Genomic DNA, 18,569 nt, shown 5'->3' with positions numbered 1-18,569 from the left:
AAAAAAAAAAAAAAAGAATAATGGCTTCCAACTCCAAATCTTCTGGTTCAGTAGGTCAGGGATGGGGCCTGAAAAGTTGCATTTCTAAAAATCTGAGCTTATGCAGATAACCACACTTTAAGAAAAAATTATTCTTTCTGTTACATTGCTCCATTTCTCTGCCTTAATTACTATAGTTTAAAAAACACATATATGGTAGTATATGTCTACCATATTTGTTCTTTCTCAATATTTCCTTGGAGATTATTAACACTTTGCATTTCTGTGTACATTTTTAAATCACTTTACATTTCCATGTAAACTTTAGAATCAACTGATCAGATGATCATTCTATAGAGATACACACACAGGATTTTGATTGGGATTGCATTAAATCTTTAGATTAGTTTAGGGAAAATTGTCATCTCCCCATGATTGGGTTTTCCAAGGTAAGAACATGTTATATTTCTTCATTTATATAGGTCTTCTTTAGTATTTCAATTGTTTTTTTGTAATATTCCATGAAGATGTCTTATATAACTTCTGTTAGATTTATTCCTGTTTTTTTTTTTTAAATTCAAGTAACACCATTTGAATGTTTTTATGCTATTCAAATGACATAATGTTATATTTAACTTTTTGTTTGTGGCTTATATATAGATATACAATTGATTTTTCTATGTAGACTTTTTATTTAGCAGTAGAACAGAGACCAAAACTTTGAACTTTAAGAAAGAGTCCAGGAGATTTTGACAAATACCAACATTTGAAAACAACTGCAGTAGAGATGTGTTATTAAATATGCATTCTGTAGGCCAACAGAATCAATATCACTTGGGAGTTTATTAGAACTACACAGGGATCAAGTTAGGGTGAATGAGCAATTTTGGGAGGGAATGGTTTTCTGACACAGGAGATGTTCAAGGGAAAGCTTTCTATTATGATCAAAATATTTTACAGTATCATGTTCTGACTGGTAGAGGCCATAATGTTTAGAAACCAAAATTAAAATTATGATAAACATCTTTGATTCATATTGATCCCAGGCAACATGGAGTGATTTATATTCCTATATCTTAGTGATGAAGTTAGGCAGATAGAGACAGGCTTTTGGTCTTAGAAATATCTCTGATTCAATAAGATACTTACCTTAAATAATTTTTTGAAGATACCAAACAAAATGTAGCGAAACACAAAGGTTTTCACTTTCCACAAGGTGGTCTCCAGAAGGAATATCAAGAGGAAGAAAAGAAGTCCTGTGACAGCCATTGCAAGTAAGTATCTTCCAACTGCATCATGTTCCAAGGTATATATACTACGCTCAGTTACTGATGACAACAACAAATAAGATATGGACTTACTTTAAGAGTTAACTCAATGAACAAACTTTAAAAAGTCAACAAATAGGAAGTACTAAGGAATGGTTATCAAATAAGAGACTCTCCTTGCCCTCAAATATTGTTTTCTCTGAAAATACTTTAGATAGAGGTTTTGAAAATTGGAGCAGGAGCAGAAGAATCACCTGGTAGTGTGCTACATATACACTTTAACCTATAAGAGTTAAAGGTTAAAGTTTAGAAGTTAGTTGTAACTTAACATTTAAACTTAAGTTGTAAATGCCTAAGAGCTGGTACTTTCCCAATTACTTATGAGAAAACTTAATAATTACAAGGTTTTGAATTCGTGAAAGCAGTAGATTCATAAAAGTAGTAAATATTAAATTTCTTTTTTACTTCTAAAAAACTTCATATTAAAATATGATATACATACATGGAAATCCACCTAAGTACAGGACTCACTGAATTTTTAGAAACTGAAAATATCTATATAAGGAGCAATATTTTTCACCCAGTTTTAAACTTCAACTGCATCATATTATTTCTTTTCTCTTTTACTTTCTTCCTTTCTTTCACTCTTTCCTTCTAATTTATAATTGTGCATGCATGCATGTCTGCTGAGTCATTTCAATCATGCCTGACTCTTTGTGATCTTGTGGAGTGTAGCCCGCCACGCTCCTCTGTCCATGAAGATTCTCCAGGCAAGAATACTGGAGTGGGTTGCCATGTCCTCACCCAGGAGATTTTCCTGACCCAGGGATCAAACCTGAATCTCTTATGTCTCATGCATTGGCAGGTGGGTTCTCTATCACTAGCGCCACATGGGAAGCCCATTTATCACTGGACGTACTTTTTGTAGTTATCACTCGAGACATTACATTATGCATACATAACTTACAGAATCATGATGTTCTTCCTTTTACCAGTCTGAGTGAAGTGTAAAAATCTTTTCCATGGTTTATATCTCTTTAACATCCCCATTTATTACTGTCTTAAATATCCCCACTATATACACTGAGAACATTATCATACACTGTTACCACTTTTGCTTTAACAACCAAATGTGAGAAAACTCAAGAGGAGAAAGTATATAGTGTCCACTCATATTTTTATTTTTTTCATTGTTTTATTTTTGATGCTTCAGAATTCTTTCTTCAATCATTTATGTTTACAGAATCTCTAGAGCCAATCTTTCAGGTCTTCTAGAGGTGACAACTTTATGTAGATATTCTTCATCTGAAAATGTCTTGATTTCCCCTTCATTCTTGAAAGTTATTTCCTATCTATATGAAGTTTTGAGTAGACAGTTTTTTTATTTACTTGAAGATAATGTGCTGCTTCTTTTAGTGTTTATGCTCTCTGGTGAGAAATCCAAAAATTAGAGGAATTGTTTTGCCTTTATGGATAAGGTATCATTTTTTTCTGTAGCTGCTTTTCTTTAGCTTTCAAAGTTTAATTATGATATCTCTTAGCATGAATTTCTTCAGTCTTTTTAGAATTGAGATATAATTAATATATAACATTAGTTTCAGGTATATAACATAATAACTTGATATTTGTATATGTTGAGAAATGATCACCACAATACGTCTTATTAATATCCATCACCACACATACTTGTGTTTTTTTGTGTGTGATGAAAACTTTTAATATATACTCTCTTAGCAACTTTCAATTATACAATTCAGTATAAGTATCTATAGTTACCATTCTGTACATTACATCCCCGTGAGTTACTTATTTTATAACTGGAAGTTTGTACCTTTTAAATCCCTTCTCCGATTTTGCCCAACCTCACATCCCCCGCCTCTTGCAACCATCAGTTTGTTATCCATGAGTTTCTTTTAAAGATTCCACTTGTAAGTGAAACAATATGATATTCATCTTTCTCTGTTTGACTTATTTCACTAGGCATAATGCTCTCAAGGTATATCTGTAATGTCTCAAATGGCAAGATTTCCTCCTCATTTATGGATAAGTAATATTCCATTACATATACACCCTGTTTTCTTTATCCATTCATCCATGGCTATCATTTCTCATGAGAAAAAGCACTATGCATATGAGTGGTGAATCTTAGCTCTAACTTGTACAAGCTGTATAACAGAATAAGTTATTCAATTTTGTATAAGCTTTAGTTCAAAGAGAGAATAGCACAAAACTTGAATAACTGTGAAGATTCAGAATAATGTAGCTATTCACATGCAATAATTAATTGACTAGTTTTAACTCTGATGAGCCTTGGGTAGCCCAAGATACTTACCTGCTTTACTACAATTCATTAAGGGAGAAACCTTTTCCGGTGAAGCACATGCAAATTTTGTGTACTCGATATCATAATACCGACTGATGCTCATCCCAAAATTATGTATAGGTAACACCATCATTGCTTTAAGCAGGATGTTTTTAGAAGCAGCCTTTTCACCTGTGTTTAAAAAGATAATAACATTAGCGTGATTTATATGAAATGAACTATCCCAGGAAAGCAAAATCTCCCTAAGTTGATCAAACTAAACTGAGAAAATTACAAAGCCATAATATTATCCTTGTAAATCTCTTGCCGCTAAGTATACTGTTTCTGATATCTTGTAGTGTAGTTTGTGTTGATAATTACAAAACTGGAAAATCCTTTTGGGAAAGTTGACGTCCATATTATCTCTCTTCCTGTCACTTGATGTGAACAGTAAACTCATACTGATTATTTCTCATATTTCTTATCTTATGTGATCAATAAAAATAGTCATAATGAGAAATTAGCCTCATACTCAACAGTGAGAAAGAGATAGAGGAACATTTTAAAAGTTGAAAGAAGGTATATTTTTAAAGAACCAAACTTAAAGCTAACTGTGTGTGCATGCTTAGTTGCTCAGTCATGTCCAAGTCTTTGTGATCCTGTGGACTGGAGCCCAGCAGGCTCCTCTGTCCATGGAATTCTCCAGGCAAGAATATTGGTTGTTGCTAAGTCACTTCAGTTGTGGCTGACTCTGTGAGACCCCATAGACGGCAGCCCACCAGGCTCCCCCGTCCCTGGGATTCTCCAGGCAAGAACACTGGAGTGCATAGCAATTCTCTTCTCCAGGGGATCTTTCCAACTCAGGGATCAAACCAGATCTCCTGCATTGCAGACAGATTCCTTAACATCTGAGCCACAAGGGAAGCCCTAAAACTGAGGTTTCTCTAAATATTAAATTAATATGTATAATGTGCTATGTGCTAAGTCACCACTCTGCAACCCCATGGACTGCAGCCCACCAGGCTCCTCTGTCCATGGGGATTCTCCAGGCAAGAATACTGAAGTGGGTAGGTGTGCCTTTCTCCAGGGTATCTTCCCAATCCAGGGATTGAACCCAGATCTCCTGCAATTGCAGGCAGATTCTTTATTGACTGAGCCACCAGGGAAGGCCAAGAATACTGGAGTGGGTAGCCTATCCTTCTCCAAGGGATCTTCCTGCCCAGGAATCAAACCAGGATATCCTGCATTGCAGGTGGATTCTTTACCAGCTGAGCTACCAGGGAAGCCCATATATATAATAGTTGATGAACATACATGAGTAAATATAAAAGTAGTTATAGGTTAAGATATTAAGACTTCAAGATTGATTTAATTGGGAATAATATGTCTGAGCAAAAAATATTTGTGAGTTACTGACAAAAGAGAGGTGATGAGCAAAGATGATAGAGGATAAATGAGGTTCTTAGGATGTAAATTTTCCAAGTGGTTAAGTCACACCAAGCATGTTCAAAGAGGATAAAAATTAGTTTAGACCCACATAATATGGTGGCCAGAAATAATAATTCTGGACATTGATTGGCCACTTTAGTACTGAAAAAAGGGAAAGTGTTAATCACTCAGTTGTGTCTGACTCTTTGCAACCCCATGGAATGTAGCCTTCCAGGCTCCTCTGTCCATGAAATTCTCCAAGCAAGAAAGCATGCTAAAAGTAGTGTCATTTCGTCTCCTTGGTTACATTTACTCCTTATAATTTTTTAATGTGATTTTAAACAGGATACTCTGAAAACTATAAAACATTGATAAAGGGAATCAAAAATTATTTAAAGAAATGAAAAGACAGACAAAGGATTAATCTCAAAAATATACAAGCAACTCCTGCAGCTCAATTCCAGAAAAATAAATGACCCAATCAAAAAATGGGCCAAAGAACTAAACAGACATTTCTCCAAAGAAGACATACAGATGGCTAACAAACACATGAAAAGATGCTCAACATCACTCATTATCAGAGAAATGCAAATCAAAAACCCACAATGAGGTACCATTACACGCCAGTCAGGATGGCTGCTATCCAAAAGTCTACAAGCAATAAATGCTGGAGAGGGGTGTGGAGAAAAGGGAACCCTCTTACACTGTTGGTGGGAATGCAAACTAGTACAGCCACTATGGAGAACAGTGTGGAGATTTCTTAAAAAACTGGAAATAGAACTGCCATATGACCCAGCAATCCCACTTCTGGGCATACACACCGAGGAAACCAGATTTGAAAGAGACACGTGCACCCCAATGTTCATCGCAGCACTGTTTGTAATAGACAGGACATGGAAGCAACCTAGATGCCCATCAGCAGATGAATAGATAAGGAAGCTGTGGTACATATACACCATGGAATATTACTCAGCCACTAAAAATAATTCATTTGAATCAGTTCTAATGAGATGGATGGAACTGGAACCCATTATACAGAGTGAAGTAAGCCAGAAAGATAAAGAACATTACAGCATACTAACACATATATATGGAATTTAGAAAGATGGTAATGATAACCCTACATGCAAAACAGAAAAAGAGACACAGATGTACATAGCAGACTTTTGGACTCTGTGGGAGAAGGCGAGGGTGGGATGTTTCGAGAGAACAGCATGTATATATTGTCTATAGTGAAACAGATCACCAGCCCAGGTGGGATGCATGAGACAAGTGCTCGGGCCTGGTGCACTGGGAAGACCCAGAGGAATCGGGTGGAGAGGGAGGTGGGAGGGGGGATCGGGATGGGGAATACATGTAACTCCATGGTTGATTCATGTCAATGTATGACAAAACCCACTGAAATGTTGTGAAGTAATTAGCCTCCAACTAATAAAAATAAATGAAAAAAAAAAAAGAAATGGGGAAATATTTTAACGGATATTTAATAAAGAGAGATACATAGATGGTAAGCAAATACACGAAAAAAAAAAAAAAAAGAAATGAAAAGACATCCCCTGCTCTGGGATTAGAATAATTAATATTATTAATACAGTTATACTACCCAAAACAATCTACAGATTTAGTGCAATCCCTATCAAATGTCAATTTTCACAAAACTAGAACAAATAATTCTAAAATTCATATGGAACCATTAAAGATCCCAAGTTGCCTGACCAATTTTGAGATAAAAGAATAAATCTGGAGATATAACCCTCCCAGACTTCAGACTATACCACAAAATTACACTAATCAAAACAGTGTGGTACTGGCACAAAAACAGGCAAGAAGACCAGAAATAAGCCCATGCACATACAGTCAATTAATCTGCAACAAAGGAGGCAAAAATGAATAAAAGAGAAAAGATAGTTTCTTCAATAAGTGTTACTGAGAAAACTGGACAGCCACAAATTAAACAGTGAGATTAAAACATTCCCTCACACAATATACAAAAATAAAACCCAAAATGGTTTAAAGACCTAAATGCAAGATCTGAAACCATAAAACTGTTAGAAGAGAACATGGGCTGAAAATTATAACATGAATCATGGTGGTACTTTCTTGGATCAGACTCCTGAGGCAAAAGAAATAAAATTAAAAAAAAAAAACAAATAAGATCTAGTTAAACTAAAATATTTTTCACAGAAAAGGAAACCATCAACAAAGTGGAAACACAGCCTATGGAATGGGAGAAAATATTTACAAATGATGTGACAGACAGGGGTTAGTATCCAAAATATAAAAAGCAGCTCATTCAACTCAGTATCCCCCAAAACAAGCAACTCAATTTAAAAAAAAAGGGCAGAGATCTGAATAGACATTTCTCCAAAGAAGACATACAGATGGTAACAGACACTTGAAAAGATGCTCAACATTGCTAATAACTAGAGAAATTCAGACCTAAACAACAATGAGATATCACCTCACATGGGTCAGAATGACTGTCATCAAGGTCTACAAATAACAAATGGTGGTGATAATATGGAAGAAGGGAACCCTTGTACCCTGTTGGAGGGAATGTAAATTGGTGCAGTCACTGTGGAAAACAGTGTAGAAGTTTCTCAAGAAACTTCAAATGAAACTATTGCATGATCCAGTAATTCCTGTCTCTGGTATATATCCAGGAAAAAAAAGAAAACACTAATTCAAAAAGATGCATGCACCCCAACATTCAAGACAACAGTAGTTACAATAACCAAGATATAGAGGCAACCCAAACACCCATCAACAGAGGAATTGTTATACATCTCAGCCACAGAAGGAATGGAATTCTGCCATTTGCAGCAACGTGAATGGACCTTGATAATATTATGTTAGTGAAATGTCAGAGAAAAACAAATACTACAGTATATATCTCATATGTGGAATCTGAAAAATAACACAAATTAATGTATATGCAAAAGAGAAACAGATTCATGGATACAGAAAAAAAACGTAGTTACCAAAGTGCAGGAGGAAAAGAGGAGAGACAAACGAGGTTTATGGTATTAGCAAATACCAACTACTATATATATAAGAGACAAGCAACAGTAACATACTCCAGAGCACAGAGAATTATACCCATTATCTTCTAATAACCTATAATGGAGTATGATCTGCAAAAATACTGAATCACTATGCTGTTCACCTGTTACCAACATAATACTGCAAATCACTTATTCTTCAATAAAAATATAAGTGGCTAATGCAGTAGATTAAACTATTAGTCTCGCTCTGTATAGTACATAAATAGCCCCTCACCTTTAAGGAGCAGAGGAAAATCTTCCCAGATAAAGAAGAGTAGTATGATTCCTCACCCCATTAACTGTTGAAAGATGCCATTTGAGGCAGGTGAGAGAAGAAATAAAAGCTGAGAAAAATATGCTGTAATGAATAATGTTTTAAAATATTTAATCTTCCAGCTCAGCATGTGTACTAATCAGCAAGAGCAGAATATCAACCAACCAGATTGGGAACAAATAATAAATAATCACTGTAGCTATCCTGTGCATTATGACTGAACAGACCTTTTCTAGGATTTAGAGAAAAGCAGAATTGCTGTCTGCAGTTTTGGTTTTCCTCTTTATACATTCTCAGTGTCACTAATAACAATACCTTGACTTTTATGTCATGTCTGAGTAATGACAATTTAATTTCTTTCTATTTAAAAAAATTTTTTTTAATTTTTATCTATTACTAATTACTATCTATTTCTATTACTAATTAAGACTAATTTCTATTACTAATTAAGACATTAGATGTCATGTTGATTTTCAGGGATCATTTTAAAAGATTTAGCATTGAGTATGATATTCATTGTTTTTTGTAAATGCCTTTTATGAGGTTATGGAAATATTTACTTTGCTATTAAGAAAAGTTATAATGAATCATTGTTGGATGTTTTAATGATATTTTTGCATATATCTATATTTTGTTCATTAATTTGTTAATATTGTGAATTATATTAATACACTTTCTGAGTCTATCATTTAATGAGTATATCATTTGCACTGTTTTTGTTGTTGTTCATATCCTCAGTTGCAGAACACCAGGCTTCCCTGTCCTTCACTATCTCCCAGAGTTTGCTCAAACTCATGTCCACTGGATCAGTGATGCCATCCAACCATCTCATCCTCTCTCATCCCCGTCTCCTGCCTTCAATCTTCCCAAGCATCAGGGTCTTTCCAGTGAGTCGGGTCTTCAGACCAGGTAGCCAAAGTATCAGCATCAGGAGCTTCAGTATCAGTCCTTCCAATGAATACTCAAGGGTGATATTCCTTAGGATTGGCTGGTTTAATCTCCTTGCTGTCCTTACTAGGAAATATCTAGTTTGATCAAAGTGAGTTATCTTTTCTATAGTTTACTGAATTCAGTTTCCAGCATTTTGTTCAAAATATTGCACCTGTATTTATGAGTAATTTTACCTTATAATGTTCCTTTCTTCTATTCTTTTCCATTTATGTTGTCAAACTTATACTATTTTCATATAATAGGTAGAAAAGCTGTTTTCCCCCTCTTTATTCTCTAGAAGGGTCTGTATTAAATTAGAATTCCATTTTTGAATGTTTCATAAAACTTCAATATGGGCCTAATATTTTCCTTGTAGGAAGACTTTTAATTAATAACTTAATTTCTGAATGGTTTATGGGACAATTTACATTTTATAATAACCTCAGATGTGCAGATGATACCACTTTAATGGAAGGAAGTGAAGAGGAACTAAAGAGCCCCTTGATGAGAATGAAAGACGAGAGTAAAAAAGTTGGCTTAAAATTCAACATTCAAAAAGTTAAGGTCAATGGCATCCAGTCCCATCACTTCATGGCAAATAGATGGGGAAAAAATGAAAACCGTGACAGATTTTATTTTCTTGGGCTCCAAAATCACTGTCGATGGTGGACTGCAGCCATGAAATTAAAAGATGCTTGCTTCTTGGAAGAAAAACTATGACAAATGTAGACAGTGTATTAAAAGCAGAGACATCGCTTTGCTGTCAAAGGTCTGTATAGTCAAAACTATAGTTTTCCCAGTGTTCATGTACAGATGTTAGAGTTGGACCATAAAGAAGGCTGAGTGCCAAAGAATTGATGCTTTTGAACTGTGGTGCTGAGGAAGACTCTTGAGAATCCCTTGGACAGCAAGATCAAACCAGCATGCCGTTTTGATGACCATAACTTTGCAGTACAATCTGAAGTCAAGGGATGTGATTCCTCCAGCTCCATTTTTCTTTCTCAGGATTGCTTTAGCTATTTGTTTGTTGTTTTTCCATACAAATTGTAAAAATTTTTTAACTTATTTTGTGCCAAAAACCCCTGGAAATATGCTAGGGATTGTATTGTATCTGCAGATTGCTTTGGGTATTATAGTTATATTCACAATATTGGCTCTTTCAATCCAAGAACATGGTATATCTCTCCATCGGTTTGTGTCATCTTTTATTTCTTTCATCAGTGTCACAGTGTCATGCATACTGGTCTTTTATCTCCTTAGATAAGTTATTTATTTAGATTTTTTATTCTTTTTAATGCTATGGTAAATGGAATTGGTTCCTTGATTTCTCTTTCTGGTCTTTCATTTTTAGTGTATAGGAATGCAAGAGATTTATGTGTATTAATTTTGTATATTGCAAATATACCAAGTTCATTGATAAGATCTAGTAGTTTCATGGTGGTCTCTTTAGGGTTTTCTATGTATAGTATGTTGTTATCTGCAGTGACAGTTTTACTTCTTTTTTTAAAAAAAAATTATTTATTTTAATTGGAAGATAATTGCTTTACAATATTGTGATGGCTTTGGCCATACATCAACATGAATTGGCCACAAGTATACATGTGCCCTCCCAACCTGAACCCCCCTCCCACCTCCTTCCCCACCCTGACCCCTTGGGTTGTCCCAGAGCACCAGCTTTGGGTGCCCTGCTTCATGCATCAAACGTGCACTGATCATCTGTTTTACATATGGTAATATACATGTTTCAATGCTATTCTCTAAAATCATCCCATCCTTGCCTTCTCCCACTGAGTCCAAAAGCCTGTTCTTTACATCTGTGTCCCCTTTGCTGCCCTGCATGTAGGGTCATCAGTACCATGTTTCCAAATTCCATATAATATGTTAATATACAGTATTAGTGGTGCTGGGAAAACTGGTCAACTAACATGAAAAATAATGAAGTTAGAACACTTTCTAATAACATTCACACACACAAAAAATCAAAATGAATTAAAGATCAAAATGGAAGGCCAGAAACTATAAAACACTTAGAGGAAAACACAGGCAGAACATTCTCTGACATAAATCACAGCAAGATCCTCTAAACCCCCCTCTTGGAGTAATGGAAATAAAAACAAAAATAAACAAATGGGACCTAAATAAACTTAAAACTTTTGCACAATGAAGGAAACTATAAGGAAGGTGAAAATGAAAAGACAACCATCAGAATGGGAGAAAATAATAGCAAATGAAACAACTGACAAATAATTAATCTCCAAAATATACAAGCAGCTCATGCAGCTCAATAGTAGAAAAAATGAAAAATCCAATCAAAAAGTGAGCAAAAGACCTAAACAAACATTTCTCCAAAGAAGACATACAGGCTGAAAAGACGATCACTCATTAGAGAAATGCAAATGAAAACCACAATGAGGTATCATCTCACACCAGTTAGAATGGCCATAATCAAAAAGTCTACAAATGCTACAAAGGGTGTGGAGAAAAGGGAACCCTCTGAAACTGTTGGTGGGAATGCAAACTGGTACAGCTACTATGGAGAACAGTGTGGAGATTCCTTTTTAAAAAAATGGATATAGAACTGCCATCAGTTCAGTTCAGTTGCTCAGTGGTGTCCGACTCTTTGTGACCCCATGGATTGCAGCACACCAGGATTCCTTGTCCATCACCGACTCCTGGAGCTTGCTCAAGCTCATGTCCATCGAGTCAGTGATGCCATCCAATCATCTAATCCTCTGTTATCACCTTCTCCTCCTGCCTTCAATCTTTCCCAGAATCAGGGTCTTTTCCAATGAGTCAGTTCTTCGCATGAGGTGGCCAAAGTAATGGAGTTTCAGCTTCAGCATCAGTCCTTCCAATGAATATTCAGGACTGATTTCCTTTAGGATTGATTGGTTAGATCTCCTTGCAGTCTAAGGGACTCTCAAAAGTCTTCTCCAACGCCGCTCAAAAGCATCAATTCTTTGGCACTCAGCTTTCTTTATGGTCCAACTCTCACATCCATACATGACTACTGGAAAACCATAGCTTTGATTAGGCGGATATTTGTTGGCAAAGTAATATGTGTGCTTTTTAATATGCTGTCTAGGTTGGTCATAACTTTTCTTTCAAGGAGCAAGCATTTTTTAATTTCATGGCTGCAGTCACCATCTGTAGTGATTTTGGAGCCAAGAAACTAAAGTTTGTCACTGTTTCCATTGTTACCCCATATATTTGTCATGAAGTGATGGGACTGGATGCCATGATCTTAGTTTTTTCAATGTTGAGTTTTAAGCCGGTTTTTTCACTCTCCTCTTTCATTTTCATCAGGAGGCTCTTTAGTTCCTATTCACTTTTTGCCATAAGGGTGGTGTCATCTGTATATCTGAGGTTATTGATATTTCTCCTGGCAATCTTGATTCCAGCTTGTGCTTCATCCAGCCCAGCATTTCACATCATGTACTCTGCACATAAGTTATATAAGCATAGTGACAATATATAGCCTTGATGTACTCCTTTCCAACTTGCAACCAGTCCATTGAACCATGTCCAGTTCTAACTGTTGCTTCTTGAGCTGCATACAAATTTCTCAGGAGGCAAGTAAGGTTGTCTGGTATTCCCATCCCTTTAAGGATTTTCCACAGTTTGTGTGATCCACACAGTCAAAGGCTTTGATGCAGTCAATAAAACAGAAGTAGATATTTTTTGGAACTCTTTTGCTTTTTTGATGATCCAATGATTGTTGGCAATTCGATCTCTGGTTCCTCTGCCTTTTCTAAATCCAGACTGAACATCTGGAAGTTCTCAGTTCATGTACTTTTGAAGCCTGGCTTGGAGAATTTTGAGCATTACTTTTCTAGCTTGTGAGATGAGTGCAATTGGACAGGAGCTTGAACTTTCTTTGGTATTGCTTTTCTTTGGGATTGGAATGAAAATTGACATTTTCCAGTCCTGTGGCCACTGCTGAGTTTTCCAAATTTTCTGGCATATTGAGGGCAGCCCTTTAACAGCATCATCTTTTAGGATTTGAAATAGCTCAGCTGGAATTCCATCACCTCCACTAGCTTTGTTCATAGTGATGTTTCCTAAGGCCCACTTGACTTCCCATTCCAGGATGTCTGGCTCTAGGTGAGTAATCACACCATCGTGGTTATCTGGGTCATGAAGATCTTTTTTGTATAGTTCTTCTGTGTATTCTTTCCACCTCTTCTTAATATCTTCTGCTTCTGTCTGGCCCATACCGTTTCTGTCCTTTATTGTGCCAATCTTTGCATGAAATGTTTCCTTGGTATCTCTAATTTTCTTGAAGAATAGATCTCTATTCTTTTCCATTCTATTGTTTTCCTCTCTTTCTTTTCATTGATCACTGAGGAAGGCTTTCTTATCTCTCCTTGCTATTCTTTGGAACTTCCATACAACCCAGCAGTCCCACTGTGGGGCATACAACGTGAGGAAACCAGAATTGAAAGAGACATGTACCCCAATGTTCATCAGAGCACTATTTATAATACCAAAGACATGGAAGCAATCTAGATGTCCATTGGCTGATGAATGGATAAGGAAGTTGTGGTACATATACACAATGAAATATTACTCAGCTATTAAAAAAGAACACATTTGAGTCAGTTCTAATGAGGTGGATGAACATGGAACCTATTTCACGGAGTGAGGTAAGTCAGAATGATAAAGACAAATACTTCTTTTCTAATTTGTATTGCTTTTATTTATTTTTCTTCTTTGATTGCTTTGTCTAGGACTTCCAGTACTATGTTGAATATAGTGCTGAGAGTGAACATCCTTGTCTTATTCCTGATGTTAGAGAAAATACTTTCAGTTTTTCACCATGGGGAATGATGTTTTCTCTGCATTTGTCCCGTATATCCCTTATTATGTTTAAGTAAGTTCCCTCCAAACCCACTTCCTGGAGAGATTTTATCATTAATGGGCTTTGAATTTTGTCAAAAGCTTTTTCTGCATCTATTGAATGGTTTTTTTATTTTTCAATTTGTTAATATGGTGTGTTCATTTGCATATGTTGATTCATTTGCATATATTAAAGAATACTTGCATTCCTAAGATCTAGTCCACTTGATTCATGTTGGATGCATGTATATTTGTTGTTGCTCTTTAGTTACTAAGTTATGTCCAACTCTTTTGTAACCCTATGGTCTATAACCCGCCAGGTTCCTCTGTCCATGGGATTTTCCAGGCAAGGATACTGGAACAGGTTGCCATTTTCTTCTCTAGGGGATCTTCCCTACACAGGGATCGAACCTATGTCTCCTGCATCAGCGGATAGATTCTTTAACAGTGAGCTGCATATTTATTTACAATTGCTGTATCTTCTTCTTATGTTCCCTTGCTCATTATATAGTGTCAATCCTTTGCTCTGGTAACAGTCTTTATCTTAAAGTTTCTTTTGTCTGATATGAGTAATGTTGCTCCAGCTTTTTTTTTTTTTTATTTCCAATTTCATGGAATATCTTTACCTGTCCCCTCACTTTCAGTCTGTATGTGTCCCTAAAACTGAAGTAGCTCTCTTCTAGACAGCATGTACACAGCTTTTGCTTTTGTATCCATTCAGCTAGTCTCTGTCATTTGGTTGGGATACTTGATTCATTCACATTTAAGGTAATTATTGATATGCAAGTTCCTATTACCATTTTCTCAATTGTTTTGGGTTTGTTTTTGTAGGTCTTTTCTCTTCCTTTCCTATTTGTGTTCTTCTCTTAGGTTTTCCTTTATTGTGCCTATCTTTGCATGAAATGTTCCCTTGGTATCTCTAATTTTCTTGAAAAGATCTCTAGTCTTTCCCATTCTATTGTTTTACTCCATTTCTTTGCACTGATCACTGCACTGAGAAAGGCTGGAACTGGAACTCTGCATTCAAATGGGTATATCTTTCCTTTTCTCCTTTGCCTTTCACTTCTCTTCTTTCCACAGCTATTTGTAAGTCCTCCTTAGACAACCATTTTGCCTTTCTGCATTTCTTTTTCTTGGGGATGGTCTTGATCCCTGCCTCCTGTACAATGTCACAAACTTCCGTCCATAGTTCTTCAGGCACTCTATCAGATCTAATCCCTTGAACCTATTTGTCACTTCCACTGTGGATTTGATTTAGGTCATACCTGAATGGTCTAGTGGTTTTCCTTACTTTCTTCAATTTAAGTCTGAATTTGGCAATAACGAGTTCATGGTCTGAGATCCAACCAGTCCATCCTCAAGGAAATCAGTTCTGAACATTCATTGGAAGGACTGACGCTGAAGCTGAAACTCCAATACTTTGGCCACCTCATGCGAAGAACTGACTCATTTGAAAAGACCCTGATGCTGGGAAAGATTGAAGGCAGGAGGAGAAGGGGACGGCAGAGGATGAGATAGTTGGACAGCATCACCAACTCAATGGACATGAGTTTGAGTAAACTCTGGGAGTTGGTGACAGACAGGGAGGCCTGGTGCATTGCAGCCCATGGGTCGCAAAGAGTCAGACATGATCGAGCGACTGAACTGACTGACTGACTGACTTATGTTTTCTACCTAGGTAAGTCCATTTAGCATTTGTTGTAAAACTGGTTTGATGATGCCGAATTCTGTTAGCTTTTGCTTGTCTATGAAGTTTTTGATTTCTCCATCAAATCCAAATCTCCTAGAGCCTTGCTAAGTAGAATATTCTTGGTTTTAAGTTTTACGCTTTTATCATTTTAGGTATATCTCATTCCCTTCTGGCCTGCAAAATTTCTGCTGAAATATCAGCTGATAATATTATGAGGCTTCCCTTGTATGTTATTTGTTGCTTTTCCCTTGCTGATTTTAATTTCTTTATATTTAATTTTTGTTAGTTTAATATGCATCTCAGTGTGTTTCTCCTTGGGTTTATCCTGTATGGTACTCTCTGTGCTTCCTGGAGGTGGGTGCTAATTTTCTTTTCCATGTCAGGCAAGTTTTTTACTATAATTTTTCAAATATTCTGTCTGCTCCTTTCTCTTACTCTTCTTCTTTCGAGACCCCCATAGTTTGAATGTTCCTGCTTTTAGTAGTATTCCAGAGGTCTCTAAGACTGTCCTGTTTTCATTATATTCTTTCTTCTTTGTTTAGTTCCATGCAGTAATTTCCACCATTCTATTTGCCAGCTCACATATCCATTCTTCTGATCCAGTTATTCAGTTGATTCTTTTTAGAGTATTTTTTATCTTATTGTATTGTTCATCACAGTTTGTTTTTTAATTGGAGTTCTGTAGCTTTTCCAGGTCCTTGTTAATCATTTCTTGTATCTCCTCCATCTGTGCCTCTATTCTATTTTCAACATCTTAGATCAAATTTACTATCATCACTGTGAATTATTTTTCAAGTAGATTTCCTAGCTCCTTTTCATTTAGTTGGTCTTGTGGATTTGTACCTTGCTCCTTTGTCTGCCATGTATTTCTTCGCCATCTCATTTTGTCTGACTTATTGTGTTTTTTGCTTCTTTTCTGCAGTCTGCAGGGTCATAGTTGCTCCAGTTTCTACTGTCTGTCCCCTAGTCAATGAGTGCAATCGAGGGGTTTGTGTAGGCTTCCTATTGGAAGGAACTAGTGCTTGCCTTCTGGTAGGTAGAGCTGGGTCTTATTTCTCTGGTGGGCAGGGCCATGTCAGGGGATGCGTTTTGGGATGTTTGTGAGCTTAGTACTACTTTAGCCAGCTTGTATGCTGAAGGTGGGGCTGTGTTCCTGTTATGCTGGTTGTTTGGCCTTAGGTGTTCTGGCCCTGGAGTTTGCAGACAGTTGGGTGCAACCAGATCTTGATGCCAAGATGAGGACCTCTGAGAGAGGTCATGCCAATCAATACTCTCTGGAGCCATGAATTACCTGGTGGTCCTGCAGCCAGGACTTGGCACTTCACCACAGAGCCTCAGGTTAAACCCCTCAATGGGTAACCAAGACCCTGCAAGTCATGCTGAGCCAGCAAAAGGAAACAAATATAAATCAAGACAAGCAATAAAAATAAAGCCAAATAAAAACAAAGACCACAAAGAAACAGGAAAACAACCAAACATACTAAAACCATGAGACCAAAGCAGAATAAAACCAACAAACGCAAAAAACAAAATCCAAACAAACAACAAAAACCCAGGAAAAAAACCCAAAACAAACAAACAAACAAAAAAACCCCAAAACACAAAGAAACAAAAGACAGAAACAGAACAAAAAGCAAAATAAAATAGAAACACAAAATATAGGAAAAAATAGAAATAAGTAAAAGTAAAAAATAAATAGCACAATAACAACAAGAGCAACCATTCCTCGGGGCCTCTGCTATCAATGCCCTTGCCCCCAAAGGGTTGTTGTTGTTCAGTCCCTAGTCATGTCTGACTCTTTGCCACCCTTGGACTGCAACACGCCAGGCTTCCCTGTCCTTCACTATCTCCCAGAGTTCGCTCAAACTCAGGTCCATTGAACTGGTGATGCCATCCAACCATCTCATCTTCTGTCATCCCCTTCTCCTTTCCCTTTAATCTTCCCTAGCATCAGAGTCTTTTCCAATGAGTCAGGTCTTCACATCACTGGCCAAAGTATTGGAGCTTCAGCTTCAGCATCAGTCCTTCCAAGGAATATTCAGAGTTGATTTCTTTTAGGATTGACTGATTTGATCTCCTTACTGTTCAAGGGACGCTCAAGAGTTTTCTCCAGCACTACAGTTCAAAAGTATCAATTTTTCAATGCTCAGCTTTCTTTATGGTCCAACTCTCACATCCATACATGAGTACTGGAAAAACAATAGCTTTGACTATATGGACCTTTGTTGGCAATGTAATGTCTCTACTTTTTAATACACTGTCTAGGTTGGTCATAGCTTTTCTTCCAAGGAGCAAGTGTCTTTTAATTTCATGGCTGTAGTCACTGTCCACAGTGATTTTGGAGCTGAAGAAAATAGTCTGTCACTGTTTCCATTGTTTCCCATCTATTTGCCATGAAGTAATGGGACCAGTTGCCATAATCTTAGTTCTTTGAATGTTGAGTTTTAAGCCAGCCTTTCACTTTCTTTTTTCACCTTCATCAAGAGGCTCTTTAGTTCCTCTTTGCTTTCTGCCATAAGGGTGGTGTCATCTGCATATCTGACGTTATTGGTATTTCTCCCAGCAATCTTGATTCCAGCTTGTGCTTCATCCAGTCAGGTATTTTGCATGATGTACACTGCATATAAGTTTAATTAGCAGGGTGACAGTATAAAGCCTTGATATACTCCTTTCCCAACTTTGAGCCAGGTGAGCGAGCCACAGCCAAACTTTACCCTCCTAAGAGGCCCTCCAAGACCTCTTTTTAGGTCCAGACATGGATTGGTATCAGTCTGTGACCTGTTAGGAAGCAGGATGCATAGAAATAGGTAAGAGG

At 36.7% G+C, this 18,569-nt stretch overlaps 1 protein-coding gene across 1 annotated transcript in view; it reads right to left on the bottom strand.

Annotated features, from left to right (window-relative positions):
* The window catches only part of LOC122433542 (phospholipid-transporting ATPase ABCA3-like), a 273,275-nt gene that overhangs the window by 49,920 nt on the left and 204,786 nt on the right, over nucleotides 1–18,569 (bottom strand). Inside the window, exons 23-24 of the mRNA XM_043456580.1 lie at nucleotides 3,580–3,741; nucleotides 1,129–1,307 (exon numbers count right to left, since the gene is read on the bottom strand). Of these exons, the coding sequence (XP_043312515.1) occupies nucleotides 1,129–1,307; nucleotides 3,580–3,741 (341 nt within the window). The remainder of the gene's footprint in view (nucleotides 1–1,128; nucleotides 1,308–3,579; nucleotides 3,742–18,569) is intronic.

This window comes from Cervus canadensis, chromosome 32 (genome assembly GCF_019320065.1).
Source record: "Cervus canadensis isolate Bull #8, Minnesota chromosome 32, ASM1932006v1, whole genome shotgun sequence".
Classification (NCBI taxonomy): domain Eukaryota; kingdom Metazoa; phylum Chordata; class Mammalia; order Artiodactyla; family Cervidae; genus Cervus; species Cervus canadensis.
This window is presented reverse-complemented; position numbering and strand designations above follow the sequence as displayed.